The sequence below is a fragment of the Atta colombica genome, unplaced genomic scaffold (assembly GCF_001594045.1).
Source record: "Atta colombica isolate Treedump-2 unplaced genomic scaffold, Acol1.0 scaffold58, whole genome shotgun sequence".
NCBI lineage: Eukaryota > Metazoa > Arthropoda > Insecta > Hymenoptera > Formicidae > Atta > Atta colombica.
The window spans coordinates 780,616-795,526 of record NW_017259548.1 but is presented as its reverse complement, the minus strand read 5'-3'; the positions used below and the strand labels follow the sequence as shown (position 1 = coordinate 795,526).

Sequence of the window (14,911 nt, the reverse complement as noted above, 5' to 3'; positions counted from 1 at the left end):
AAATGAAACAATTTCTTTACTTACTTTATTTTATTCAATGAGATATATATATATATTTATAGACAGAAAATTTTTATCAACTATTTTACATTTTTGTGAAGCATTGGTTAATTTAATTTGTTACATTCGTAGAAGTAATTCACTTCCAGATATGACATTTCTTTTCGGGATTCATTGCACTGCCGACCGGGCAATTATAAGCTTGGGCGAAGTCGTGCGAATTTGAAACAGTTCCTATCACTCTCAATCGTCCGATGCTATGTACGTCACGAGTTTTAACTTTAATAGCACTCATTGCCGGATCTTCACACCACAACTGCAAACGTTATCCCAATTTCATACATTTAAGCACATGAATGTTTACTTTAAAATTTATTATTTTTATAATTTAATTATTACAGTTTTGAATTTATATATCTGTGATACATTACTTACGTTAGCAAAAGATAAGAAGAAAAGTTGATCGTTAGTGAGGTTTTCCTGGCCTAGTAATACGGTATTCGGTTTTCCGCATTCTCTTTCTCTTCTTTGATATGCTCTAAATGCTACCTCTAATCCCATTGTGTCCGCGATATTCTCTCCCACCGTTTGATTGCCATAGTCCTACAATTTTTAACAGTGAGTGCAATCAAATGTTTAAAATGCCCGATGAGAAAAATAAGAATAATGTAAATTAGATAGTAATAAAATGCAGATGATGAAATGTAGATGACCTTTATTGCCTCCGATATCTCATTGATGCCATAATTATTAAACTGTTCCACAAAACATTCTGCTCTTTTACCATATGCTTCGGCCATTGCAGATAACCATTCCACAATTTCTCCTTCCTTATTATATAAGTGACCTAAAAGTTATTTTTTTGACTTTTTATCTTTTTAAATACTTAAAAAACGTTTGAAATATTTTTTGGAGTAAAATGATAAATATTGTATTATTGCATTAATTAATTAAATATCATAGAATATAGTTTACTAAACTAAACAGTCTGATATAGAAAACATTTTATAATGTTACCAGAATCGTCAAATCCGTGATTAACTTCGTGACCCATAATTGTTCCAACAATACCATAATTAATAGCTCTGGAATAAAGAGTATTTAGAAAAAAATTACAAAATATTTAGAGATTATAATCCTAAATTTATTTGTATTTATGGCTTTTTATAATTATGCGCTAATCACATTGACATTTTTAATAAAAATTGTTCACTTACTGTGGTCGACCGAAAGCAAACAATGGACTCTGAAAATCTGCTGCCGTGAGGGCTATAAGCGAAATAAATATTAATATCAATGACAATACAAAAAATGCAAATTCATGGATTTAAGTTCTATTAACAAAAAAAAGATGTGGCTATAGATACAAACCTACGGAATTAAGATCCAGTGAAAAAAAGGCATTTACCATTGTAGGATCCATCCTCATTCTGTAACATGGAATATATTATATGAATTTATTTTACATATTAAAAAATAAGACTATAATAAAATACGAATGAGTTATCTTACATTTCATCATCTTCATCTTCCTTCAACAACTTTCGTAGCTCTTTCCACTTGCTGTATCTTTTATAGCTCAATATATTTTCGTAATACGAATTGCCAATAATGAGCTTTAATGGAATAGAACAATTAAATCAAATAATCACTATGCAGTGATAATTAATAAATTGTGAGAAACTTACACCTTGAAAATATCGTTTAACAATAGTATTATTTCTATACCAATTTGGATATCCGATAAATTTCTCCATATGCACTAATTTTGCTAAAACAAAATCCTTAGTATCCTCATCTACCCAGTCTGAGTCTTTAATTTGATATTCAACTTCCTTTTGTATATCATCCAGCATGTCCGATGCCTGTAGAGATAATTCAATTGATCAAATTTTTATGATAGTCAGGAGACTTCTATAGACAAAATAAGACTTAACTACTCTACACGAAGTACTTACAGCTGTCGTGATCTCATCAGAGAAATGTTTTCTCACATACTCGTATGCTAGCATGTCGCTCATCTCTACTTTGCTTGTGCATTTGAAAAATCTGTGGTAATAATTCATCATCAGTTGATACTAGTATAAAATATTCTAAAATTATAATTCGATTTTGATTTACGCGTGGAATATGCAACATAAAAAACGAATTGAAGAGCAAACAATGACGTTAATAATTATATAAAAAACTATTTTTAATATAAGAGCTTGCATTGTACCTTGCTGAAATTCCAAGAATCTGATTATCATCATTCTTCTGTTTTTCTTCCCATGCATCATATAATTTTCTCATTTCAAGTGTAGTAGTGCTTATTATATTGCTTAAAAAGTTCCAATGTATATAATTCACTGAAACATAACTTATGTAAGCACATTTATCAACAACATTTGCTTATATTATCACATTTTTTTTTTAATTTACCGATTGTTCGACTCGATGTATCATCTAGCAAAGATATAAGATTACTGAAGTAATCTGGGTTAATAATTTTTATATTTATATCACCATTCACAGACACGTGAGCTTCATCAAATAACTCCCCAATTTTGTACAGCCAGTCAATCTATGTTGCGTTAATTATGCTCGTTTAATTGGAGAAAATTACAGGTTAAAGTAATTAATTAGAAAATAACTTACTGCGCTGTTGGAAGTTTTGGGTGTCTTTCTTTCATACCATTCCTGGAAGTCATTAAGCGTTAATTCCTTTTCTTCCCTTCCTCCTGCAGTAATCTGAAATATATTATTATTTGGTTTTTATGAACATATTCTTATCGCTTCGTTGTCCAGCAAAATAATGTAACACTCACTTTAATTAGTTTTATATGAAATTTGATCATGTCTTGGATATCTTTATACAAATGTTCCTCTGAGACTTCAATGCCTCTTGCTTCGGCTAAGGCGCGAGCTACTTTCGAGATGTAATTAGCATATAATTTCATCATATCGTATTTGTCATCAATCGTTTCTTCGGTGCTAATCTGCGATGCCTTTAAAGTTTTCTTTACTCTTTCCTTATGTGTTTGCTTCACGTGATTCTTTTCAATCTTTCGCGTTCTTTTATTCTTTTTGTGTAATTTTTTGTGAACATTCAATATCACCTGTCTTTTTATCCTATCTTTCTTCATATTATGATTCTTGTGCTTTTTGGAGTTGATGTTACTCTTAATTTTTCTACTATGCTCTAATTTTTTATTTTTCGCGAATTTACTGGCTTTGTTCACATTGATTCTTTTTTCCTTGTTTTCTTCATCGTCATCATGTGTGCCATTATTGTTATTGTCATCCTGTTTGTTTGTATCATTATTGTCATCCTTTTCATCATCATTTTTATTATCATTATTGTCGTTATTATCTTCATCGTCATTTTCTTCATCGTCATTGTCTTCATCGTCATTCTCTTCATCGTCATTCTCTTCATCATCATTCTCTTCATCACCATTATTATCATCTTCATTACCATTATTATTAGTACTATCATTTTTGTTATCATCTTGGTCTTCGCTTCCAGGTTCTTGACTATCATTTTGTTCGTTGCTTTGCTTCTCTTCGTCACTGGTATCCTCGTCGCTTCCGTCTACTTCCTTTTCGTTATCGACATTCCATAATTTGGACGAAGCCGGAGGTAAATGGGGAATAGATACCTGGCAACAAGAACTTACATTAATAAAAATCATTAGTGAAAAATCAAAGTGTTTTAAATACAAATTTATGCCCATATGTAATGGAAAGAATAACACAGATATAAAACGCTCTATAATGATACATAATGTAATCATAGAGATTATAAAAATATACATCGCAAGCATGTTTTTGGATTTAGAGATTTGAGAGTGTAATGTTAATGCATAATTATAATCTTAATTGAATGCTTGTGTAATAAGTACATGCACTGTTTTCTGGCATTCGTTTAAAGTGCAATTTTCGTTCACTCGCACGTCGTGAAAAACATTCTTTCCTATCAAGCGCACATATTGATCATCCACTTTTTGCCAACTGTATTCCTCCTCGTTCCATTCATCAGGTTCCATTATCATCGGCCAGCCGCCGATCCTCGATAAGGTAAAGACAAGCGGTTCAAGCCCTCGACTATCCATTGCATCTGAAAGCATTTTGTGAATCATGTCGTGGACACAATTATATTTGAAAATAGTATTTGAATTTTTCAACGGTTCAATCACTTGAAAGCTACATCCACATTTACCTGTATCCATGCAGACCGAGTACCACTGCTTTGCGAGCTTTATCGCCAAAAGATCGTCTTTCTTTGGACCTTCGTCGAAAATTTCTACGAAATATGATTTAATTTTAATATTATTACACGCAAGTTTCCTGTTGAAATTCGGATAATTTGGTATTTACCTTTTATTTGCTTTATTACATTTACTTGTGCACTTGCAAACATATTCCAGGACTTCATTCCTTTTGGAGCGGGATTATGCTCTGACCATTTTCCACAAGCGTACTTGTAGAAATCGTCGCATGGATCCACAGATTTGTCCATGCTCTCCGTTATTATCTGAGCTGGAGAAAAAAAAGGATAACGATAAATAAAGATTTAAATTAGCTGTTACATTATAATTCTAATTACAGTATTGTTGCTGTTCAAGAAATACCGATTTTTTTGCATTCTTGAGATTGACATACGATCGACTTATTTTCGTTATTAGTTTCATTTCGTTCCTTAGCTTCATGTTGTGTATTGTTTAAACTAAACAACCATGCTAGACGCGAAGGATATCCCTGGTTTTTCGACAATGTGACATTCTTCATTAAAAATATGCCAATGAAGGCGCTGTAAAGCACAATGCAAAATGCAACAGTATAATATATCATATAAGAAATGATAAAGATGGTGATATAATATATAAAGAATAATATTAATTGATATCACTATTTGAAAATGAATTTAAAATTCGAAACAAGAGAAAAATATTATATAATATTATATATCATGTTTAGATTTTATTTTTTCTAAATTACAGTCAATTAAAACAGATTAATTTTCTAAAGACAAAATGAAGGATTCAATTTACTTTTAATTGACACTGTGTTTAAAAAATAATTTTTATAAATTACTTACAGAAGAATGAATCGCCTCATTGTCGCAAAATTGTTTAAGGCTGAGATAAATTTTATATAATTATGCTAGTCTAACGTTTTTCGTCGCAATGTGAAATTATTTGTTGCTTAGCTGACTTTTATACTATTTGCGGAAGGATCCTGCAGTGCTATACCATATCGAATTGATAGAGCTGAAGGCCGAAGATGTATCTATTTTATAATATTTTTTGCCTTTCTGGTTTACATTAACAAAATAGTGATAACCGATATCAACATTATTTCAACCTCGAGAAATATTAATTTCCAAGTTTTTTTTCACACTTTTTATTAATTCAAAAAATAGTGCGCGACATCTGAATAATAGATCTTTAAGAATAATGCCTCTTTTTTCAAAAATGCAGGAATGATGAGAAAAAAAATAATGATAAATGTAAATAGTAATGGGCCAATAAATGCCAATAAATGTTTAAAATTAAGAATAGACGATAGGCAAAATGTTAGCTGACCTGTTATTTCTTTTATGGAAAATCTATAAAAGAAACAACGATGTACACTACAATGTATTAATTCTCTGGGTTATAATAGCGGCCCGACTTATCGACTTATGGATTTATTTTTTACTCAAATACTATCAACTTTACAGAAAAATTGCGAGAGACAAAAATTATTTATTTTCTTCTCATAGAACTCTAAGAATTTTTTCAGAATTTTTTATGAACTTTTTAATACTGCATTTTCTTATTTTCGATAAATCGGACCGCTATGACCCAGCGAATTAAGCACTGCACTATACAGACAATGTACGTAACCGCGCATAATGAATACGACATAATTTTAATTGAGAAATAAATTAACTAAGACTCTGATATCATTACATATAATAATTTTATTGGTCTAATTACATTAATAAAACATAGACATTAAACATAGACATTTTGATCGTGATTTTTTATCTTTACCGGTACAAATTATAGAAGATTACATAAAATACTGTTAAGTGTTAATGTTATTCATTTAAAACATTTGTTATTAATATCGCAATTCTATCGCTTTAAAAGTAACGTTTAAAAAATAATCGCTGCATAAGTAATAATACGAACAAAAACCAATTTTAATTGTTTCTTTTATGAACACAACAATCGGCTGATTCTTTAGGCTTGTTTTTTTTCCATATCCTAGGACTGAATTTCTTGGATTGTTCATTTTTCGTCTTTTTCTCTCCAATGATATTATAAATTTTTTACATATTTTGTATATGTATAATATATGCACATTGTTTAACAAATGCAATTTGTTAATTTTACAGTTATTTATTTATCATTTATTTCTATCTATTGAATAAATTTAATTATGGATAATTTTTATCATGACTAACGGAAATTTTATTATCTATTTAATTAGCGTACTTACAAATTATCATTTTCAGGATGTCCGTTGTTCCACGATTATTGTATGTATTTGCATTATGCAATTTAAACGAAATGCAAAGTAAAAACAAATTGTTTGCAAAATTATGTATTGCGCACGAATAAGATTATTATATTTAAAAATTTTTTTACATTTACTATTGACTACTATTTACTACTCATAAGAAATATATTGCAAACAGAGCAAAGGACTATAATGGAAAATATAATAATATACGAAAAGAAAAAAGGGTAAAATTAATTTTCGAAAATTGGTATGATATTTAAAATATATATTTCGTTTCACCCGATTATATTTTAAACGATTATTGCTGCGTTCGAAATTAACGATCACGTAAGCTTTATTCTATTTTATTATTCATTACTTATAAAAAGAAGATGAATGAAACTTACAACGCGTGAGCATCAATTCCGAATACAACCTAAATGTAGCACGATCATATGTTGTTTTATTATGCTTATCCTTGTATTTTTCGGATTTCGGTTTATATTTTTAATCTTCCGCCTAACAGTCAAAATTTTAATAAGTTTCCTTTAATTTAACAGTTTTAAAAGTTTCGTTTTGCATTTTGCTGTATAAAAAAACAATATAATGTTTGAATTAGAAAAATAGAGTAAACAAAATTTTTTTTTTTTAATTTTTTACAACTAATTTAATATGAGAAATTTGATACTAGTATGAAAGAGATCCACGGTGCAGATGACGTTAGTAAAAAATAGTTGACTGATAATTAATTTTTATCCTCTGGATAAATTTTATCCTTGAATAACGCAAATTGGATCAAATACATTCAGAAATTGAAAATGATCAAAAGAAATATTTTCATATAAATGCGGTTTTTATTTTATTGATACATTTGGATAAATAATTTCTGCGGGATATTTCTAAGAGATTTGCTTTGCAAGATTCTTTAGATTCACTTCCAGATATTGCACTTCTTCTTGGGATTCATCGGACTACCAACAGGGCAATTATAAGCTTTAGCGAAATCGTCAGAATTTGATACAGAACCTATAACTCTTAATCGTTCGATGCTGTGCTCATCACTCTTAGCAAAATCTATTATTTCACTCGAGGTATATTCATTTGCTTTACACCATAACTATAAACGTAAATGTTTTAATATAATTGAAGCATAAAGATTATTTCATTCATTATTATTTATCTTCATAGTTTTGAATTAATTATATTTTACTAATATTCGTAACTTACTGTGGAAAAGGATAAAAAGAATAGTTGATCGTTGGTAAAATCTTCCATGCCTGGCAATGCGGCTTCCGGTGTTTTGCTCTCTTTTCCTTTACTTTGGAAAGTCTTAAATATCGCCTGTAATCCCATTGTATCTGCAATATTGTCGTCTATCGTCTGTTTACCATAATCCTATAATTTCAATCAATAAAAATAAAAAAAAAATCAGTAAATTTTCAATAAGATAGAGATGATTTAATCAATGACCGATAAATAAATGACCAACTTTAATAAAATAAAGATAATTTAAATATACAATAAATAGTGTACCTCTATTTTTTTATTTGTTTTTGAATCAATGGGATAATTATTAAACTGGTTTATAAAGCAATTTTCTTTTTCGTCATATGCCTGGACTATTATTGGGAAGCAATTCAGAAAGTCACCATTTTTATCGAACATGCGTCCTAAAAATTATTTATCTATTTCTCTTTTTTATCAAATATTCAAAAAGCATTAAATAATCATTATATCACAATAATTGTAAATATTGCAACACAAAAAACAAAGTAAGGGTAGAGTTTAATGACGGTGTTATTTTCCATCGTACCTGTATGATCGAATCCATGATTAACTTCATGCGCCATGAGGAATCCAATAATACCAAAGTTAATAGCTCTGTAGAACAATAATTGTTAAAAAATTCTATAAAGATTTATATAATATTTATATTATTATATTTATATTATTATTAAATAAAATAATTACAATTTTTTAGTGCACACATTTTGTTAAATATGTGGTATTAAGTTTTAATCAAATTCATTCACTTACTGTGGTCGACCATAAGCGAACCATGGACTCTGGAAGTCTGCTGCCGTGATACCTTGATGAAAGAATTAATTTTTACTATTAAATTAATAACGAATACAAATTTCGTAATTAAATTGATTGGTTTAATTAATAATTTAGCAGCATGTATAGCATACAATTATAATATTTTATTAAATAAGGAAATATATTTAAGATATTTTTATACATACTTAAAGTATTTGTATAGGGTATATAAAAGGCATTTATTTCAGTTGGATCCAGCTTTAAACTATAATAAAAATTTGTTAACTCGTTTGTTAACATATAAAAATTATTTAACTTGCAAAACATATTAAATAGTAAATTGTACTCACTTTTCATCATTATTTTCTGATAACTTCCGTAAGCTATCCAATTTGACATATCTGTTATATCGAAGAGCATTCTCATAATATGACGGACCAATAACCAGCTTTAATGGAATAATGTTACGTAAAGTGATGGTCGTCATATAATAACAACTAATATTAATAATTTTTAAAAAATTATATTATACTTCTTTAAGATACTCTTGCATAATCGTAGTGTTTTTGTACCAATCTGGATATCCAATAGATTTCTTCATATGTTTTACTTTTTCTATAAAAAAATCTTTAGTTTCATCATCTAACCAATCTGAGTTTTTAATCAGTTTCTCAACTTCTTTTTTTATATCGTTAAGCATGTCTGACGCCTATGATAAAAATGAAGAATTAACTTACAAATGCGTATTAGCACAGAAACAAGATTATGAATAATAGACAAATGAAATAAAACTTACTGTTTTTACTGTTTCATCGGAGAAATATTTTCTTACAAATTCGTATGCTAAAATTTCTTTTATCTCTGCTGAATCTGTGCAAATAGATGCTCTCGAGCTACTTTTAATATAATTGAATTAGATTTTAAATTAGTAATAATTATTTATTTTTACACAGTAAATGATCAATTACAATATAAGGAGATATTATCTACATAAAAATATATCAAACCGTACGGAGTTTCATTTTCGTCTTTGCTAATGTCCTTCTCCCACGCATCGTACAAATCTTTCATTTCACTGGTGGTAGTCTTTATTATTTTGCTTATGAAGTTCCAATGTATATAATTCACTAAAATATATTTTTTATAAGCGCATATGTTAATATTTTGTACTTTACTTTCATCAAAGTCGTTTTTAAAACTTACCGATCGTCCGACTCGACGTCTCGTCCAATAAAGAGAGAAGTTCTTTAATGTAATTTGGCGAAATAATGTTTATAATTAAATCGTCATCCACGAACACATATGCTTCATCAAACAATGCCTTGATTTTACTGATCCAATTAATCTATTTATTAATATCATTCTTCAATATTGCAGTAATCATATTTATTCTACCATATAGTATCTAGTATAACAAAAAATTCTACCATATTTTATATCTAGTACCAAAAATCAAGAATAATGCAAAATAAAAAAGTAATTAATCGATATCAAAATAATTAATCGATTAAGAAATCATTTACCTTGCCTTTGTTTGTTTTAGGATTCTCGTTATCATACCACTCTTGAAAATCTCTAAGTGTAATTTCCATATAATATATGGTCGAATTGGATATTGATTCCTTTGCAATCTGGAATTATTCAGATTATTAAAAATCTTTCTTCGATCGGTTCTTATTGCTCTTCAAAGTATAGTGACACGCTCTTTACCTGGATCAGTTTCAGTTGGAATTTGATCATATCTTGGATATCTTCAGCAAGACGTTCTTTTGAAATTTTAGTACCTTTGTTTTTGGCTATAATGTAAGCTACTTTCGAAATATAATTAGCGTATGATTCTAATATCTTCTTTGTTCTTTTCGAATTTTCCTGTGGTATTGTTGCATACATTATTTCCGCATTGCCTAAAATTTTTTTTGTCTTTTTCCTATGTACTTTTCTTACGTGGTTTCTTTTGCCTTTCTGAGTATGTAACTTTTTGCGATGAATAAAACGTTGTTTATTGTTAACTTTTGTTGCCCATCTTCTTGTTCTCTGTCTTTTCATCTTATTGTGGCTATCATGCTTCTTAATGATTCGAATGCCGCTCTTTTTCTGTCCAATATGCCGTAATCTTTTATTTCTTCCATGACTGATCTTCCTTGTGATTTTTTTCTTGCTTATTTCCTTCTTAATGTCTTCATCTTGTTCGTCTATATCGTCATCGTCGTCATCATCGTCATCATTATCGTCGTTGTCATTACCACTGCTGTCATCGTCGTTGTCGTCATCGCCACTGCCATTATCATCATCATTGTCATCATCATCATCGTTGTTGTCATCGCCACTACCATCATCATCATCATTGTCATCGCTACTACCATCATCATCGTTGTCGTCATCATTGTCATCGTTATCATTGTCGTCATTATCATCATTGTCATCATCTTCTATTGTAGAATCATCTTCGCTTTCGCTTCCAGGCTCCTCATTGCTTTGTTCGTCCTCATTACTCGGATCTTCATCACTCTTGCTGTCTGGTTTACTTTCTTTGTTCTCTTCTTCATCCTTTTTTTTGTTATCAGATTCAATCAAAGACCACAGTTTCTTTGAGCCTGGTGGTAAATGCGGTGTGTCGATCTAGATACATGGATTTAAAGAGAAAACTAATCGGGTGATAAAAAATTGGTGCAAATGTTTTAAACTTAAATTTACCGTAACATACAACAAGTAATGGTAAAAAATGTGATTGAGAAATATGACACAAATATATTGCGAGGATATATATATGTACATGTAATAAGATACACGAAATTATAGAAATTACATTTACTGCAGATATATTCCTTTTTTAAATGGAAAAACGTAAGATTTAGATGTAACCCTTACAGAAATTTAATACTAAAACTAATTTATACTATTGGAAGATAGTATCTATATAAATTAATTATTTATTTGGAATACTAAAATACTGAACAATATGTAGTGCTTTTAATACTTAAAATAAATAATTAATTTGTAGTTTATATTGAATTTCTCGCATATTACTACGCGCGTTATTATTTTTCGCGATTATCGACAATCAACTATCATCTCTTTCTCGACGCGAGTGGAACGAGTGATCTCTCGTAGAGAATACCGAATAAAGAATATATATAAGAAGACTCGTGTTTCTGTAGTCCTATCCTACAAATTACTGTCTCTCAATATTGATTAATATTAAATTTTTATAAAAAAATAAATCTAAAGATATGAAGTTCTCACGACCGTAAAACTCTATCTTAATTATATTCTTTGTAACAAATCTAATTAAAAAAGAAATACATTACAATAAGTACCTCTACTCTTTCTGGATCCTCTGAATCTTTCTTTACGTCATAAAAAGCATTTCTTGCCGTCAAGCGCATATATTGATCATCCACTTTTTCCCAACTGTACTTCCGCTCATCCCATTCATCCGGCTCCATTGTCATGGGCCAGCCACCTAAACACGATAAGGTAGAAACCAGCGGGTCGATCCCTTCTTTTTCTATCGCGTCTGTAAGCATTAGCGAATTGTCGTAGAATGTGACACAAAATCTATATATTTTTAGTTCGACACTTCATTTATTACATGTGCACTCACCTGTATTCATGCAAGCTTTGTACCACTTTTTCGCAAGTTTTACCGCTGGTAAATCGTTCTTTGTAATCTTAGACTGCACAATCTCTGTGGAATTTAATAATATTAATATAGCTAAATGATTCTCCAATCTTGAATTTTACGAATAGTAATGCATAAATCGGCTAATTACCTTGTATTTGCTGATGAGTCTTGAGTTGAAGCTTGGTCCATATATCCCACTTATATAATCCTTCTGGAATGGCATTTTTCTCTGGCCATTTCCCACACGCGTACTCGTAAAAGTCATCACATGGATTTACGGATCTGTCCATGCCTTCTAATATAAAGTCGGCTAAGAAAAATGGAAAAGAGTAGTTGATGATGAGTTAATGACAATCTAAATGTTTGACAGACGATTTAACTACAGCTTAATAAAATGAATACCCATTTTTTTGCACTCCTTAGATTCGCATACAACGCGTTTTTCTTTCATATTAGCATTTTTACTTATGCCGAACAACCATGCCAAATTCGAAGGATATTCTTGGATCTTCAATAATGTAACATCTCTTATTAGCAATGTACTGACAAAGGCGCTGTAAAGATCCAGAAATACAATAATTAATTCTGCAATTATGTTTCCTATAGTTATACTTAAATTTGAATAGTATTAATTATTAAATGTGTACACGTGATTTTGTCTCTTCTTCAAAGATAATTGGATAAGGGATTAGACGAGGGTAGAAACGTCTTTCAACGTTCGAAAATCAATGTTATTAGGAATACATACCTCGATAAGAGGTTGCACGATCAAAATTTAATTCAAATCTCGCGCCCACCCGCTTGAAATTAATCGATCCACTTTCAGCATGCCTGTTTGCCTAATACTGAAGTGCACGATGGCCATCATCTACTGACAGTATCGAAAATATAAATAATTTAGGACCGCTATTTATAGTCAATATATTAATTCTTATATTTAAAACTGTCTTAAGTAGTCTTAAAATTTCATGTATCAATCGGAGAATAGCATAAACATTTTAAGATATTATTTAAGATGTTTTTAAAATACACAGACTATATGAATAATCTACTGACAGTATCGAAAATATAAATAATTTAGGACCGCTATTTATAGTCAATATATTAATTCTTATATTTAAAACTGTCTTAAGTAGTCTTAAAATTTCATGTATCAATCGGAGAATAGCATAAACATTTTAAGATATTATTTAAGATGTTTTTAAAATACACAGACTATATGAATATCGGCCTTGGTCTACTCATTTTCGCAAAAAATTCTGAACTGGTGCAATTAATAAGTTAGAGTAAAACAAACATAGTTTGTTTCACTTCAATTTATTGCATTTGCAGTATATACATTAATTCAAAACTTTCTTCAAAAAAGAATACGTCTCTAATGTTTTTCAGTAATGTCAGTATATGATAGCCATTGTGCATTTCAATATAATAGGAAAATAGGAAAACAGACGTGCAGGAAGCAAAGCAATCAATAGATCTGTTCGCGTTGCTTGAACCCAAGCAGAACAACAAGCTATGATAATGTCAAAATGATATTAAAATGAATCGGAAATGATTGAAAAATGATTTTTAATGATCATTTTGGAGTCATTTTTGATATCATAATGATTTGTTCTTGGGAAATCTCCAATGTTAAATGCAAAAAATATAAGCAACGAGAACAGATCTAATTTTGAGTTATCTCTGAATTAATTTAAAATTATTAAATTGACAATGTAATTATACATATAACTAATGCCATTGTAAAATTAATAAACATGATACTATGTATTTAAAAAGCAATTGTTTAAGTTACGTACAGAAGAATCAATCGCCTCATGTTGGAATAATTTGTCGGCTAATATAAATTTCAATAATGCTGCACAGTAAATATTTCGCGACGTTTTTCTATCACAATGTGAAATTGTTTGTCAGCAGCTTACTCTTTTATATGTTACTATTATTTAAGCGGAAAAGCATATCGAATTGATAGAGCCGAAGGTCGAAGACACATCTTTCTCGTCCTGTTGATTTATAAATTTAAATATAATTTATGCAAGAACTCGCAAATTCTCTCTTTCCTTGATAGAGTCAAATTAGAGATTATCTTTCTCTCTCTTTTTTCGAATTAATTTATATTAAAAGATACCATATATGACAATTTCTATTTCAGAATTGAAATTATTTCTCAAAATGTATAAACTGTAATAACTAACGAAAACAATACTAATATATTAAAATACCGATAAATACTGCATAAAATTATTATCGCTTATATCACCACAGATACATTATTATTATTTCTACCTCATTTTAAAGAAATTTTTATAACGAGGATACAATTGTCTATTTTTGTACTTCTCCGAAGAAAATATTTTATATCACCCCGTTCCAGTAATTATGTAACATATCTCGAATAACATGTTAATTGAAAGCTTCAATTGTATCGTAATCAACAGAATCTCTTTCAGATGCGTGAGATGTGTGAATGAATGATCTATAATTATTTTTCTCGGAATATCTGCCGTTTCATTATGTGTCATATAATTATTACATTTCACTCACGTAACAGAAATATGGAAGGAAAATTCTTTCTCTTTTATTATATTATATATTTTTTTAAAGTTTATTGTCAATTTTTATTTCTACATTCGATTGATGATCTTAAATTCACTTGTAAAACTTTCAACTTATAAAAAATTGAAAATACGGAGTACAAGTTTAAAAATAAATACATTCTTCAAATCATTAAATCGCGTGCTTCTCATTTATATTTATAAAAATTTCTCTTAT

General features: G+C 29.3%; 2 protein-coding genes across 2 annotated transcripts; both read right to left on the bottom strand.

Annotated features, from left to right (window-relative positions):
• Nucleotides 1-15: 15 nt before the first annotated feature.
• LOC108692101 (neprilysin-like) lies at nt 16-5,157 on the bottom strand. Its single transcript, XM_018200243.1, has 18 exons — nt 5,081-5,157; nt 4,614-4,792; nt 4,360-4,521; nt 4,202-4,285; nt 3,885-4,099; nt 2,808-3,641; nt 2,638-2,730; nt 2,422-2,563; nt 2,219-2,348; nt 1,959-2,049; nt 1,689-1,865; nt 1,513-1,616; nt 1,372-1,430; nt 1,218-1,269; nt 1,018-1,085; nt 714-847; nt 436-603; nt 16-316 (listed from the first exon to the last, which is right to left on the bottom strand). Exons 1-18 carry the CDS (start codon nt 5,098-5,100, stop codon nt 140-142), a joined length of 2,889 nt encoding a protein of 962 aa, XP_018055732.1. The 5' UTR covers nt 5,101-5,157; the 3' UTR covers nt 16-139.
• A 2,151-nt stretch (nt 5,158-7,308) lies between these two features.
• Nucleotides 7,309-14,016, bottom strand: LOC108692100 (membrane metallo-endopeptidase-like 1). The gene is made up of 18 exons (XM_018200242.1): nt 13,939-14,016; nt 12,542-12,693; nt 12,288-12,449; nt 12,119-12,202; nt 11,832-12,031; nt 10,225-11,133; nt 10,038-10,145; nt 9,718-9,859; nt 9,527-9,641; nt 9,311-9,407; nt 9,047-9,223; nt 8,865-8,962; nt 8,721-8,779; nt 8,512-8,563; nt 8,288-8,355; nt 8,008-8,144; nt 7,702-7,869; nt 7,309-7,591 (listed from the first exon to the last, which is right to left on the bottom strand). The coding sequence occupies exons 1-18, from the start codon at nt 13,956-13,958 to the stop codon at nt 7,406-7,408; spliced, it is 2,934 nt and encodes a 977-aa protein (XP_018055731.1). The 5' UTR covers nt 13,959-14,016; the 3' UTR covers nt 7,309-7,405.
• Nucleotides 14,017-14,911: the final 895 nt, after the last annotated feature.

What these genes read in the sequence shown, in the direction of transcription:
- LOC108692101 (XM_018200243.1), bottom strand. Translation starts at nt 5,100, where the DNA reads ATGAGGCGATTCATTCTTCT. An exon ending in AATGCCAGAAAACAGTGCAT is followed by an intron (nt 3,642 to 3,884) that starts GTACTTATTACA and finishes TCTTGTTGCCAG; the next exon opens with GTATCTATTCCCCATTTACC. An exon ending in TTTGCTTTCGGTCGACCACA is followed by an intron (nt 1,086 to 1,217) that starts GTAAGTGAACAA and finishes TCTTTATTCCAG; the next exon opens with AGCTATTAATTATGGTATTG.
- LOC108692100 (XM_018200242.1), bottom strand. Translation starts at nt 13,958, where the DNA reads ATGAGGCGATTGATTCTTCT. An exon ending in GACTCATCAGCAAATACAAG is followed by an intron (nt 12,203 to 12,287) that starts GTAATTAGCCGA and finishes TAAATTCCACAG; the next exon opens with AGATTGTGCAGTCTAAGATT. An exon ending in TCCAACTGAAACTGATCCAG is followed by an intron (nt 10,146 to 10,224) that starts GTAAAGAGCGTG and finishes GAATAATTCCAG; the next exon opens with ATTGCAAAGGAATCAATATC.